This window comes from Pogona vitticeps, chromosome 4, assembly GCF_051106095.1.
Source record: "Pogona vitticeps strain Pit_001003342236 chromosome 4, PviZW2.1, whole genome shotgun sequence".
NCBI lineage: Eukaryota > Metazoa > Chordata > Lepidosauria > Squamata > Agamidae > Pogona > Pogona vitticeps.
This window is the reverse complement of record NC_135786.1, coordinates 240,884,763-240,897,619: the sequence shown is the minus strand read 5'-3', so window position 1 is coordinate 240,897,619 and position 12,857 is coordinate 240,884,763. Positions and strand designations below refer to the sequence as shown.

Genomic DNA, 12,857 nt, shown 5'->3' with positions numbered 1-12,857 from the left:
ATCTCCCACTGCCCTGCACGCACGGCCTGCCCACCCGCACGCACAGGTGGCCCGCCCATCCCCTGCCCCTGCCTGATGCGCATGTGGGCAAGCATGCCCTGCCCCCGCCCATGTGAGCACGTGCCGCCCACATGCAAGCACGCCCTGCGCACCCATGCATGTGTGCACCCCACCCACCCGTGCATGCATGCGCATCCCCCCGCCCACTCACATGTGTAGGGGTGTCCCCTCCCGTGCATGGGCCCAGCTCCCCCAACCAGTCCACGGTTTGGAAAAGGTTGGGGACCACTGATTTAGGCCAATTAATGTCAATTAATTGTTCTGTTGGTTTTAAACACTTTTTCTAAATAAGTGTAAGCAAACTGAAAACAGAAACCATTGCATCACCATTTTTGGTCACCTTTGCCAGTAGGCTGTGGACTTGAGAACAAAAGTGAACATCTACCAAAACGTAGATGGTCTACAATCCATTGGTCTACAATCCACAGCATTTGTGCATGGATACTGAGACTTCCTAACATTTTTCACTCATCTTCCAGGAAGCTTAATTAGCAACATCCTGCTAGTTAAGGTTTTTGGTACTGATGGTCATCCTACCTCACACAATGCCCCAGGTCCCTATCTACTTCCTGACGGATCTGCCCCTTACCTGAATAACAAACCGACTCACCTTCTGGGGAGGAGGGAGGAACAACTCTCAGGATCTGCTCTATCTGGTTGACTGTGGATGTGCCAGGGAAAAGGGGCTTCCCCAGGAGCATCTCCCCCAAGATACAGCCAATGCTCCACATGTCCACCCCTTTGGTGTAGCTGCAGAGAAGGAAAAGAAAATGGGTAAGTGACCTGCAGTGGGGCTGCATTCCTCAGGTCACGAAGCCAGCCCTCATGGCTAGAACATGGTATCCCATTCGGCTCCTCCTGGGTTCTACTATCAGAGGTCATCTGTAATCCTAGTCTCTAAGCTTTCCCCCCTTATTTCCCATTGGAATGGGCCTCTTCCATTTCTCAGATTTTTGTGATGATAATCCACTTGGAGATGAGATCCCACCATTCTGCTGTTTGGCCCATTCCCACTCCTTGATCTCATCCATGTGCTACTGAGCAACCAACAAAGAAAGCCACCTCCATCTGATGAAGAGGCTGCAGCATCACAGGGAAAGGAGACACAGGAAAAGGACTGAATGCACACAGGGCACCTGGGAAGAGTATAGTATTTAAAAGAGAGCTCCCTCTGACACTTAACTATGATTCTTCTTAGGCAGGGGTGGGAAATTAATTTCTATAAGGGGCCACATGAAAAATATGAACTGTGCCTGGGGGTCGAACCAACTTTACTTAAAAATAAAATGAAATTCGTTCACCGTGGGGGGGAGGGAGAAAAAACCCAGACACTGAGGTAACTCACCTGTCCTCCATTCCTCCGTGGCGTGCCTCTCCCACTGTCTTCTATCCACTGTCTTCATCACGTCACCTGCGCAAGGATCGCTTCCAGCCTCTTGAGCCACAGGCTCCGCAGCCTGTGGCTCAAGAGTAACGGCCAAAACTCGCAAGATTCCAGCACTGGATCTCGCGAGTTTTACTTACAGCCATGCTGGGTGACCAGAGCTGGAGTTCCGGCTCACTCAACGGCGACGGGCAGGCCGGACGGGAGCGATGACCTGCAGGACGGACAGGAGCGGCTCGCGGGCCATAGGTGGCCCGTGGGCCGCACTTTGCCCAGGTCTGTTCTTAGGCAACGTAAATGCTGTGGAGTTGGGATATGAGGTGCTGTACTGTCAGAGAAGGCAAAGCAAGGCTGGAGAGCAAGGCTCCCTTGCTTCTGCACTGTGAGATGCATGCACTCAACTTTCTTACCTGTGTGAGGCAAGAAGAATCTCAGGGGCTCGGTACCAGCGAGTAGCAACATACTCAGTAAGTGTGGGGTTCCCTTCATCCGTAGAGATTTGACAGAGGGAGCGTGCCAGTCCAAAGTCACACAATTTAACAAAGCAATCCGAGTCGAGAAGGATGTTAGATGGCTGCAAGGGAGAAAAGAGCTCCAGGGTAGGCAATGCCAGAGTGCAGAACCTCAAGAGGGCATCAGCCTTGGTGGCTGGGGTGACAGGAATCACAATTCTGAACTATCCCTGAAGGATCCAAGAAAGAGTTTAAGACAGACACAACAGCCAGGCCCACCATTTGGACCCCAGCAGCCTGCTCGGGAAACAGGGATTCAAATCTCTGCTTAGCCATGATGCTCACTGGGTGGCCCTTCAACAGTCACTCTTCCAAACTAATCTATCTGGGAGAAAGGTAAGGATAATGTGCACAAGCTTGAACTCCTGGAACTGAATGAAATGCTTTGAACATCAGAAGTACCAGTCAGACCCTGGCTATCAAAGCAAAGTGTGCTGCTTATGTACCAACCCATAGTGCTTGAAGCACTCTGTGGGCAGTTTACAGTCCAATTATGCAGGCTACACATTGTCCCATTCCTCAGCAAGCTGAGGACTTCTTTTACTCATCTTGGAAGGAGCGAAGACTGAGTCAAGCTTCAGTCAGCTTACATGAGCCCATCAGGATTGAACTTAGGTTGTGAGCAGAGTCTTGACCACAGTACTGCAGTTTAACCATGGTGCCATGAGGCTCCTATCAAACCAAATCCCTCACAACACTTTATTTCTACACCCTCAAATTCACTCATCAGATTGTTGGAGGGAAATCTTTTTCCACAAAGTACCTTCTGGTCCCTGTGAATTACATTTCCTGAGTGGATGAACTTGGTGGCCTTCAGGAGCTGGTACAGGATATAACACTTGTGAATGTCTTTCAATAAATTCCCCTTCTTGATCACAGCATGCAAGTCAGTCTCTGAAACAGAAGACATAGACCCAAAATACTGAGCATAATGCAGCAGCCTGAAAACAAAGCCCAAGGCCTTGGGTCCTTTTTTAGAAACAAACAAACAACTTCGAATATTCCAGCTGCCTCCCACTGACAACTTGAAAGCCAAAGCTGCGGTCGAGACCCTGTCCCAAGAATAGGGTTCCACCATTTTAGATGGCTATCCATCCAAGAAGCCACCCCTTTTCTCACTGATTAATCTACTGTAGACTACTCTGTCTTTAATTAAAATGAGTCTGCCCATTCTATAGTTATATTTGTCTTGCCTACTCCTTCTAGCCCAACATCTTTATTTCACAGATTTTTCTTTAATATAGCCTACCTCTTTTTGCAGCATTCTGAAATGGAACAAAATATGATTTGTAGAAAGGAAGGACTTACCCATGGACTCGAAAACCAGGTAAATGTCTTTGTCATTCTGAGCCCGGATGACATTCAGGAGCCTAATGATGTTTGGATGCTCTCCAAATTCCTGCATGAAAAAAAGGTCTGCCTCTCATCAATCAAGGCTGGCCTGTGCATCAGACTCAAGAGCCTCAAACTACCCAGCAGAGTGTGAGTGGAGGTCCTGCACAGGATTTGGTGGCCAGAAAGGATGTCCGCATTCAGTGACTAGATACCTTTTCATACACATGTCTCATCTCCTTCCTGCTCCCCCTTTTTGATATTTACCTGCAGACTTTTTTCTAACATTTGAATTAATAATTCCACCAAAACATTCATTTTTAGACAAAACCAAAGGACAGAATAAAACCATTAAAAAATCGATGTGAAAACAACATTATTATGATGACCAGGCCAACATGACACAATAATAAGCAGAACAATATGCTTACATATATCCTGGTAACAGCTAATCAGAAAGATGTGGATATCCCGGACAACCCAGACAATGTAGTTGCTGACCTTGAGCCAGACATCCTGGAGAGCGAAGTCAAGTGGGCCTTAGAAAGCCTGGCTAACAACAAGGCCAGTGGAGGTGATGGCATTCCAGTTGAACTATTTAAAATCTTGAAAGATGATGCTGTTAAGGTGCTACATTCAATATGCCAGCAAGTTTGGAAAACTCAACAGTGGCCAGAGGATTGGAAAAGATCAGTCTACATCCCAATCCCAAAGAAAGGCAGTGCCAAAGAATGCTCCAACTACCGTACAATTGCACTCATTTCGCACGCTAGCCAGGTTATGCTCAAAATCCTACAAGGTAGGCTTCAGCAGTATGTGGACCGAGAACTCCCAGAAATACAAGCTGGATTCCGAAGAGGCAGAGGAACTCGAGACCAAATTGCTAACTTGCGCTGGATTATGGAGAAAGCCAGAGAGTTCCAGAAAAATATCTACTTCTGCTTCATTGACTATGCGAAAGCCTTTGACTGTGTGGACCACAGCAAACTATGGCAAGTTCTTAAAGAAATGGGAGTGCCTGACCACTTTATCTGTCTCCTGAGAAACCTATATGTGGGACAGGAAGCAACAGTTAGAACTGGTCATGGAACAACTGAGTGGTTCAAAATTGGGAAAGGAGTACGGCAAGGCTGTATATTGTCCCCCAGCTTATTTAACTTATATGCAGAATACATCATGCGGAAGGCTGGACTGGAAGAAACCCAAGCCGGAATTAAGATTGCCGGAAGAAATATCAACAACCTCCGATATGCAGATGATACCACTCTGATGGCAGAAAGTGAGGAGGAATTAAAGAACCTTGTAATGAGAGTGAAAGAGGAGAGTGCAAAAAACGGTCTGAAACTCAACATCAAAAAAACTAAGATCATGGCCACTGGTCCCATCACCTCCTGGGAAATAGAAGGGGAAGATATGGAGGCAGTGTCAAATTTTATCTTCCTGGGCTCCATGATCACTGCAGATGGAGACAGCAGCCATGAAATTAAAAGACGCCTGCTTCTTGGGAGGAAAGCGATGACAAATCTGGACAGCATCTTAAAAAGCAGAGACATCACCTTGCCAACAAAAGTCCGAATAGTCAAAGCTATGGTTTTTCCTGTCGTGATGTATGGAAGTGAGAGCTGGACCATAAAGAAAGCAGACCGCCGAAGAATTGATGCCTTTGAATTGTGGTGCTGGAGGAGGCTCTTGAGAATCCCCTGGACTGCAAGGAGAACAAACCTATCAGTTCTAAAGGAAATCAACCCTGAGTGCTCACTGGAAGGACAGATCCTGAAGCTGAGGCTCCAGTACTTTGGCCATCTAATGAGAAGAAAAGACTCCCTGGAAAAGACCCTGATGTTGGGAAAGTGTGATGGCAAGAGGAGAAGGGGACGACCGAGGATGAGATGGCTGGACAGTGTCTGCGAAGCAACCAACATGAACCTGACACAACTCTGGGAGGCAGTAGAAGACAGGAGGGCCTGGCGTGCTCTGGTCCATGGGGTCACGAAGAGTCGGACACGACTAAACGACTAAACACACACACACAACAGCTAATCAGTTCATGTTGCCACAGAATTAAAAACAGAAGGCCAAATGCTGCCTAGTATCACTTTGTTCCAACACAGGAGGCATTCAAGAAAAATTCAGACAACCATCTGGCAGATAGCCTTTGATTTGTCTTCTGCACAGAGCAAGGGGTTGGACTCGATAGCCTTATAGGTCCCTTCCAACTTCATGCCTCTATTATTTTGTCCTACAAAGTATTATAAGGTGGCCTCATGATAGCAAGTGAGGTGAAAAGCTGCAAAAATAACTTTCCCTTCTCTTAACCCTAATCTTTCTCTTTAAAGGAGGAAGGCCTACTGTATCTGTTTTGCACTCACAGAAGTGAACTCCTAGCATTACTAGGGCTTCAGAAAAGCATACTGGGAAGGACCTGCTCATTCTGTGAGTTTAGCAAGCCCTGTCCATCTAAGACCTAGGTTCTTAACCTGTGGTCCGCAGAGCCCTGGAGGGCCACAATGTCCTCACAGAGGATCTGTGAAGGCTGAAAGAAATGTTATGATCTTCTTTGCAGTTAAAATAGAAAGAATGAATCAAAGCAAGAAAAGGAAAGATAGAACAAAACCTTAATTTCCCTTGCTTGTTTGTGTTAAACTTGTCTTTTCTAACCTATTGCCTCCATTAAAAACAAAAAAAGTGAAAATGGGTTACAAAAATAACTGATAGCAAATAACTGCTTGATATTTCTGCACATGGTGAGAACAGGCAAATGAAAGATGCTCAGTGGCTAAAAGAAAGCATATGACACTTCTTCCTACTGCGCAGACAGCCAGAAGCCAGGGGAACAGACTATTATTATTATTGCTATTGTTACTATTATTCAAAAACACCTGGCATAGTCGATCAAAATAATAAAAACATTGACTGGTATTATATAACATATACAATTTTTACCAACAACCTAAGTATCATTATATGCTGTTCCTAATATTGTCATTTTCGTAGCTCAGATGGTGTGATTTCTGAGATCTGCAACTGCTTATAGTACAGTGGTATCTCGCACAGCAAGGTTAATCCGTTCCGGATTAACCCTCGCTGTGTGAAACATCGCTGTACGGAAGTAAAAAAGCCATTGAATAGTATTAAACTACGTTTAATGTGTTCCAATCGGCACGTTTACTTACCGTACAGCGATGCCGGCAGCCATTTTCGCGCCCTCCCCTCGCAGAACGAGGGCGCGAAAATGGCTGCGATCAGCTGTCCGGCGGGTCCAAAATGGCCGCCGGAACAGCCGAAAGGGGCCAGGGCGCAGTGTTTTTGCGCCCTTGGTAAGCAAGGGGAGGGCGTGAAAACGCTGCTGGAAGCCCCGAAATGGCTGCGCGCGTTTTCGCGCCCTCCCCTTGCTTACCAAGGGCGTGAAAACGCTGCGCCCCGGCCCCTTTTGGCTGTTCCGGCGGCCATTTTGGACCCGCCGGACAGCTGATTGTCGGGTCGCAAAGCGAAGGTCGGTAAGTGAGCAGCTTACCGACCTTCGCTCTGCGATTTCCCGCCTATACGGGCACCGTTTTGCGATCGCAAAAATGGCCTCGTAGAGCGAATTCATCACTCTACGAGGCGCCCGTTCTGCGAGGCACTACTGTACTGTGTGAAATTCCTTGATATTGTTCCCAAAGCGCCATTGACAACGGGGACCACTGAAGTGTATTTCATCCACAAGCGAAATGTTTCAATTGCCAGGTGCCTGTACTTTGTTAGTTTTTCCAATATCTTTATTTTCAACTCTACCATCCCCCGGAATTGCAGTGTCAATGATTCAGACATTTCTTCATTCTATTACTACTATGTCTGATGTGTTACGCTCACAGTGTCTATCAGTGTGGATCTGGAAATCCCACAAGATCTTGACTTCCTCATTTTCTGACACCTTCTCTACCTGATGTTCCCACAGGTTTTTGGAGGCTGGCAAGTTATATTTTTTTGCATAAAGACGAGTGCACTAACTTCGCTACTCTATCATGTCTAATTTTGCAACCTGTTTGTGCAATGCAATCTTTGGACATTTGCAGATGAGACATGACACGGTTTAATCTTTTTCTTGGCAGAGTTGACATTTGCTGTTAGAACTTACTCCTTGGATCTTAAGCTATCATCATGTTGGTTTGGAGTCCTTGTTCTTGTGCAGGAAAAAACAAGTGTTGGGTTTCTTTCTTAAAGTTCCCCAGCTTTAGCCATGCCCATGTTGAATTATGATCATGCTTTCCATCAATATTTATCAGGTGTTGTCCATGTAGTGGTTTGTTTTTCCAGCTGTTTAATTTATTTTCAAATCTTTGTTTCTTATATTGAGCCTTTGTTTCTGTTGTTTTCAAAATATTCTCAATTTTCACCACCTTAAGAAATTTTTCTCTGCTTGTACTGATATAATCATTTAGGCTTTTTTTTTTTCTTCCTCTACTACCTCTTGCATTTGCAGTCATCCACAGCCTCTGATTTTTTTGTGGTAACTATAATCTGTCCACATTGCTTTCTGGATGTAGCACGTTCATCAGCTTCCACGTTTTTGATACACTATTACTATTATTATTATCATCATTATTATTATTACTATTATTATTACTGGTTGTTGTGATTAGATCCCGGCCGTGAAAGCCTTCGCGAATACATTATTATTACTACTACTAAAATTGCATGGAATCCTTCCAATAAAATATTATAATAGGAGCATTTACATTAACAGATTAACTTTTTTCTCCCTTCTCTCCAAATCTGAAGACCCGTCACGAAAAACTTTATCTAATGCACTTTTGTGTTTTAAATCTTGAGTTAAGTCTTGGTGGTCCAAGGCAAGAAGAAATATTTAAAGGGGGCGCGTGGCAAAGAAAAGATTGAGAACAGCTGACTCAAGACATGAAACCAGACACAGGTACGGACGGGGGGGGGGGGCAAGGGAGGAGGACGAGCATTCCTTACCTGAAGGAACATAATCTCCCGGAAGGTCCTCTGAAAACAAACACAAGTGCCTGACCGTTAAGGCAGTGTTCGCAGGATCAAGGCACAGCCCAGGGTCCCCAAGGGAAGCCTCGCCACGGGAGGGGCCAGGGACGCCCCCCACTCAGATCCTACATGGATGGGAACCGGAGGGGGGCGGGGGAGGTCCGGGTTGCAGGAAAGCCACCCGCGAGGGAGCCTCCGAGGCTTTGGCAGGAGCGCCCGCCCCCTTCGTCCCAAGGGGGGCGGGCCAACGGGCACCGGGAGGACGGCCCTGCTCGGGCCGCCGCCCCCCCCCCCGCTTGCCCGGTTCCCTGGGCGGGCAGAGGAGCCGCCGCCGCCGAGCCTCACGCCCCCCCGCCCCAACCCCCACCCCCCGAGGCCCAGCGCGGGGAGCGGCCCAAGGGCGTCGCGCGCCTCCCCAGACACTTTCCGAGGGGGCCGCCGCCGCCGCCGCCGGCTGGGCTCGGCTCAGTCCTCCCCGCTCCCGCTCCGGCCCCGGCTCCCGCCCGGCGAGGGTCCGCGACCTGCGCGTCGGTCCGGTTCCGGAAGGCGTCGAAGATCTTCTTGACGGCCACGATGGCCCCGGTCTTGCGGTCAATCGCCTTCCACACGATCCCGTATGCCTGGAAAGGGGGTGGGGGTGGGGCGGGAGGTCAGCGGGGGTTGCCGTGGAGGGAGGGAGGTCCCCCCCCGCCCCCCCCCCCGCACACGGACCCCTTTGCCGAGGCGCCGCTTGATCTCGTAGCGCCGGGCCACCTGCTCTTCCACCTCTGCCGGAGGAGCCGCACGAGGCCCGGCCGCCCCGCTCATGGCGGCCGCCTCCGGCTCGCTTGCCGCCGCTGCCATGACAACGCGGGGAGCGGAAGGGGCGGGGGCGGCGGCGCTCGCGGGGAGGCCTTCGCTGCCATTGAGCGGCGCCTGGAGGGCAGGACCGCCGGAAGGCCCGCCCCCACGACCCCTGACCTTCCCGGAGCGCCAATCCCCGCGAGGAAGGCGGGGCCGGGAGGGCGCCTTGGACTTCGGAGCGTTCGCGGAGGCCGTCGCGTCCGGGGCTGAGCGGGTGTCGGCGGCGGCCGAGCCGGGCCCAGTTGGAGGCCGGGCCGGGCCAGAGGGGCGGAGGATCTTTCGGCCACCCTCCCAAGAGACCCCGGCGCGAGCGGTGCGTCGCCCTCCGCGGGAAGCCCGTCCCTTTCGGTCGCCTCCGTCGATCCCGCTGCGGCGCCGGAGGGTCCGGTCGGAGGCGGCGGCGGCGGCGGCTCCCGCGCCCCTTGCTTTCCCTCTCGGGCTGAGCCCGGCGGGCGGGCGAAGGCGAGGGGGGGGCGCCTCGTGGTGGGGCTCCGCCCGGGCCGGCGGGGCGGGACAGGCGCACCCCGGGGCCCTGAGCTCCGCGACGGGGCGCCTGTCCTCCAGGGCAGGGCAGGGCAGGGCAGAGGCTTGACGGCGAGCCCCATGTGGCGAGCAAGAGGGATCTGGCCGTCTATGCAGGCATCATAGCTGTGACTCAACGAATGCAACCGGCCCCCCACCCCTTTGGAAGGCAGCTTTTCACGCTGCAGTGTGACAGATTTACGTAATTATTTAAAGCAGAGGCAGGCAGTATGTGGTCCCTTGGGAGATGCCAAAGAATGCAGTAACTATCAGATCATTACTATTAATTTACGATACATGCAAAGCGATGCTCAAGGTGTTATACCAAAGGCTTTTTCCTTGGGGAGCAATAAATGCCTGATGTTCAAGCTGAATTCTAAAAAAAAGGTACCCGAGACCATTTTGCAAATATCTGTGGCTAAGGGGGCACCAAAGAATTTCAGATGATCAGTCTGCTAAAGAGACTACAGCAAAACCTTTTGAGTAAATTGTGAGAAACTATAGGTTCTGAAATACATGTGTGTGCCTCAGGAATTGATTACTGTGATGTTTAACTTACCTTGTGGATAAGAAGCTATCATTAAGACAGAATATGGAGAGACAAAATGGTTTCCTATAGGCAAGAGTGTTAGATAAGAGTGCATTTTATTCTATAGGTTCAGTCTGTATGCAGACCAAACATGAAAAGCTGGACTGGATTCAGATAAAGGAAGAGGGAAAATTCTTAGAAGAAACATCAGTAATTTCAGATCTTCAGAGGACATCATCTTAATGGCAGAAAGCATCAATGACTTTTGGTGAAAGAAAAAAAAAAGGCCAAAGCAGGACTTGCAGCTGAGCATGAAGATAGAAATCATAACTGCAGAAGAACTACATTACTTTGACATGGGCAGTGAAGAAATTGAAAAAGAGACATTGTATTCTTCAGTTCAGTCATGCTTGGGTTACCCCCCCCCCCCGTGTCCCTTGGAGGCAGAACAAAAGGAGAGTCATTCTTGTGCTTTAAATTGCCCACATTTATTAACTCAAGCCCAACAGGCATAACTTCAACATCACCTTCATTCAGCAATAGGGTGAAGAAGGGGTTCCATAAACTATGGTCCCGTACATGTGGCTCTTCTCCCTTGCCATACCAAGGGTCTAGCTTTTCTTTCTTTAAACTTGGTGTGTACGCCTGTGACAACATCAACAGGGAGGGTGGGGCTGCTGGTTTCCATCATTCTTCCCTGTCAGTGCCCCCCTCCAAGGACTCCCCTTGGATCTCCAGTCCTGTGGGGAATAGAACCTCTTATGCTGCAGGGAGTTCCCACCACTTCTGTGTTCTCTATTCTCAACTTTCTCTTGGGCCCAGGATTGTTTTTATTTCCTCCTCTTCCTCCACCCAATAAGAGGGCTTTTGAGGTACAGTGGGGTCTTGACTTGAGAACTTAATCCGTATTGGTAGGCGGTTCTCAAGTCAAAAAGTTCTCAGGTCAAATCTGCATTTCTCATAGGAATGCATTGAAAACCATTTGATCCGTATCTGCTCTTTTCCGTCCATAGAAACTAATGGGAAGCTGCTATTCTGCCTTCGACCACTAGAGGGGGATAGTTTGTTTCTTTTTTTCTTAGGTCAAGAAAGGTTCAGGGAAGGCAGGGAAAATACAGTCCAGGCAGTACCAGGCAGTCTGAAGACTCCCAATCCACTCTCTAAACGCTGGGAGGAGTGAGGAAGCAGACAGGCACCCTTTTCACTGGCCAACAGTTAACCGAAAGTTCAAATTTTGCACTTTCCCTGCCTCCCACGTGGGTTTTTTCAGTTCTTAACTCAAATCTAAGTACTTAAGTCAATATTTTCCTATGAGAGCGGTTCTTAAGTCAAAATGTTCTTAACTCAAGTCGTTCTTAAGTCAAGACCCCACTGTACTCTTTCGCTCCTCCTGTCCACTTTCACCAGCATCATTAGCTTCTCCATCTTCCCCATCCAAGAGTTCTCTGGCTCTATCCATTCTTACCCTTCCGATAGAACCTTCTCCACTTTCTTTTGCTTTGCAGTCCACTCAATCTTTCTCCCTCCTGCTAACGGCATCCTTATAGCTCTCTCCTGCTTCTCACTTGGTTCCCCTCTTTCCAGGGCAGAGGGGGCGGCATATGGGCAGGAGGAGGCTTCCTTTTGCCTCCTTTCTCACTCAGTGAAGCTGAAAAGGAAAAATTTGATGCATTTGAAATACGGTGCTGGAGGAGGGCTTTTCATATATTTTGGACTGCCAGAAAACGGAAACGCAAATCCTAGAGCAAATGTGAACTATCTCCAGAGCCAAAAATGATAAAAATGAGGCTGTTCTACTTTGGGCAGATCCCGAGTTTGAAAGATTCTTTGGAAAAGACAATAAAATTAGGAAAAGTTGAAGGAACCAGGAAAAGAGGAAGACTATTGCGTTTACAAGAGCTTTGCAGGGCTGTTGAACAGCTGGACATTTTGGAGACCGCTCATTCATGGGGGTCGCTATAAGTTGGAGATAACTTCATGGCACGTAACAACCTAAGTACAATCCATGTAAGGAGAATAAAAATATTAGCACTCTTCATGGCCTCTGGGCAAGAACTCTAGGCAAAAATTCAATATAGTTTGTACATGCAGTACAAACATGTTCTCACATGTTCCCTTCCTCACACTTTCTACACATATATATGGATCTTTTAGGGCTGGGGTCCCCAATGCCTGGTCCATGGTTGCGGAGAAAGATCTCCCCCACATACACGCACAGATGCCCCACCCAATGCATGCATGCATGGGTGCCCTCCACACTAAACCAATCCACAGTTCAGAAGAGGTTCGGGGCCACTGTTTGAGGGGATAGTAGGATGGTCTGAACACCATAATGTTAACCACTCATCATTTTCAACTTTAAATATTGTCTTTTGTTGTAAGTTTCCTTGGGTCCTTTTCAAGGAAAAAGACAGTAAAATATTTTAAATAAATAAAAAACACCCGCCCCAAATCACATAACTTTTTCATGAAGCCTTTCAGAGGGTCCTTGTTACTTGATGGAGCACCGTTTCCCAAGAATATCTCTGTTCAACATGGTCCTCCTACTCCAGACTGTTGGATGATCAAGCAATCTAGATGTAAATTTCAAAGGGGAAGGGCCTGCAACACAAACTAACTTGTTTGCTTGTTTACATACTGACCAATTAGAGGGAGTTTGTTGTTGTGGGGCTAGGGTAGCTCCACCCCTGTT

The 12,857-nt window shown here is 48.5% G+C and overlaps 1 protein-coding gene across 3 annotated transcripts in view; it reads right to left on the bottom strand.

Moving 5' to 3' along the window:
- The window catches only part of MAPK15 (mitogen-activated protein kinase 15), a 28,356-nt gene extending 18,843 nt beyond the window's left edge, over positions 1–9,513 (bottom strand). For 2 of the 3 annotated variants that reach the window (XM_072999576.2, XM_078392091.1), the window contains exons 1-7: positions 8,983–9,513; positions 8,793–8,891; positions 8,248–8,277; positions 3,265–3,355; positions 2,720–2,850; positions 1,855–2,018; positions 671–810 (exon numbers count right to left, since the gene is read on the bottom strand). In XM_072999576.2, coding sequence (XP_072855677.2) covers positions 671–810; positions 1,855–2,018; positions 2,720–2,850; positions 3,265–3,355; positions 8,248–8,277; positions 8,793–8,891; positions 8,983–9,114 — 787 coding nt within the window. In that variant the 5' untranslated portion in view covers positions 9,115–9,513. The remainder of the gene's footprint in view (positions 1–670; positions 811–1,854; positions 2,019–2,719; positions 2,851–3,264; positions 3,356–8,247; positions 8,278–8,792; positions 8,892–8,982) is intronic. The other variant, XM_078392090.1, reaches the window with a different exon arrangement.
- Positions 9,514–12,857: the final 3,344 nt, after the last annotated feature.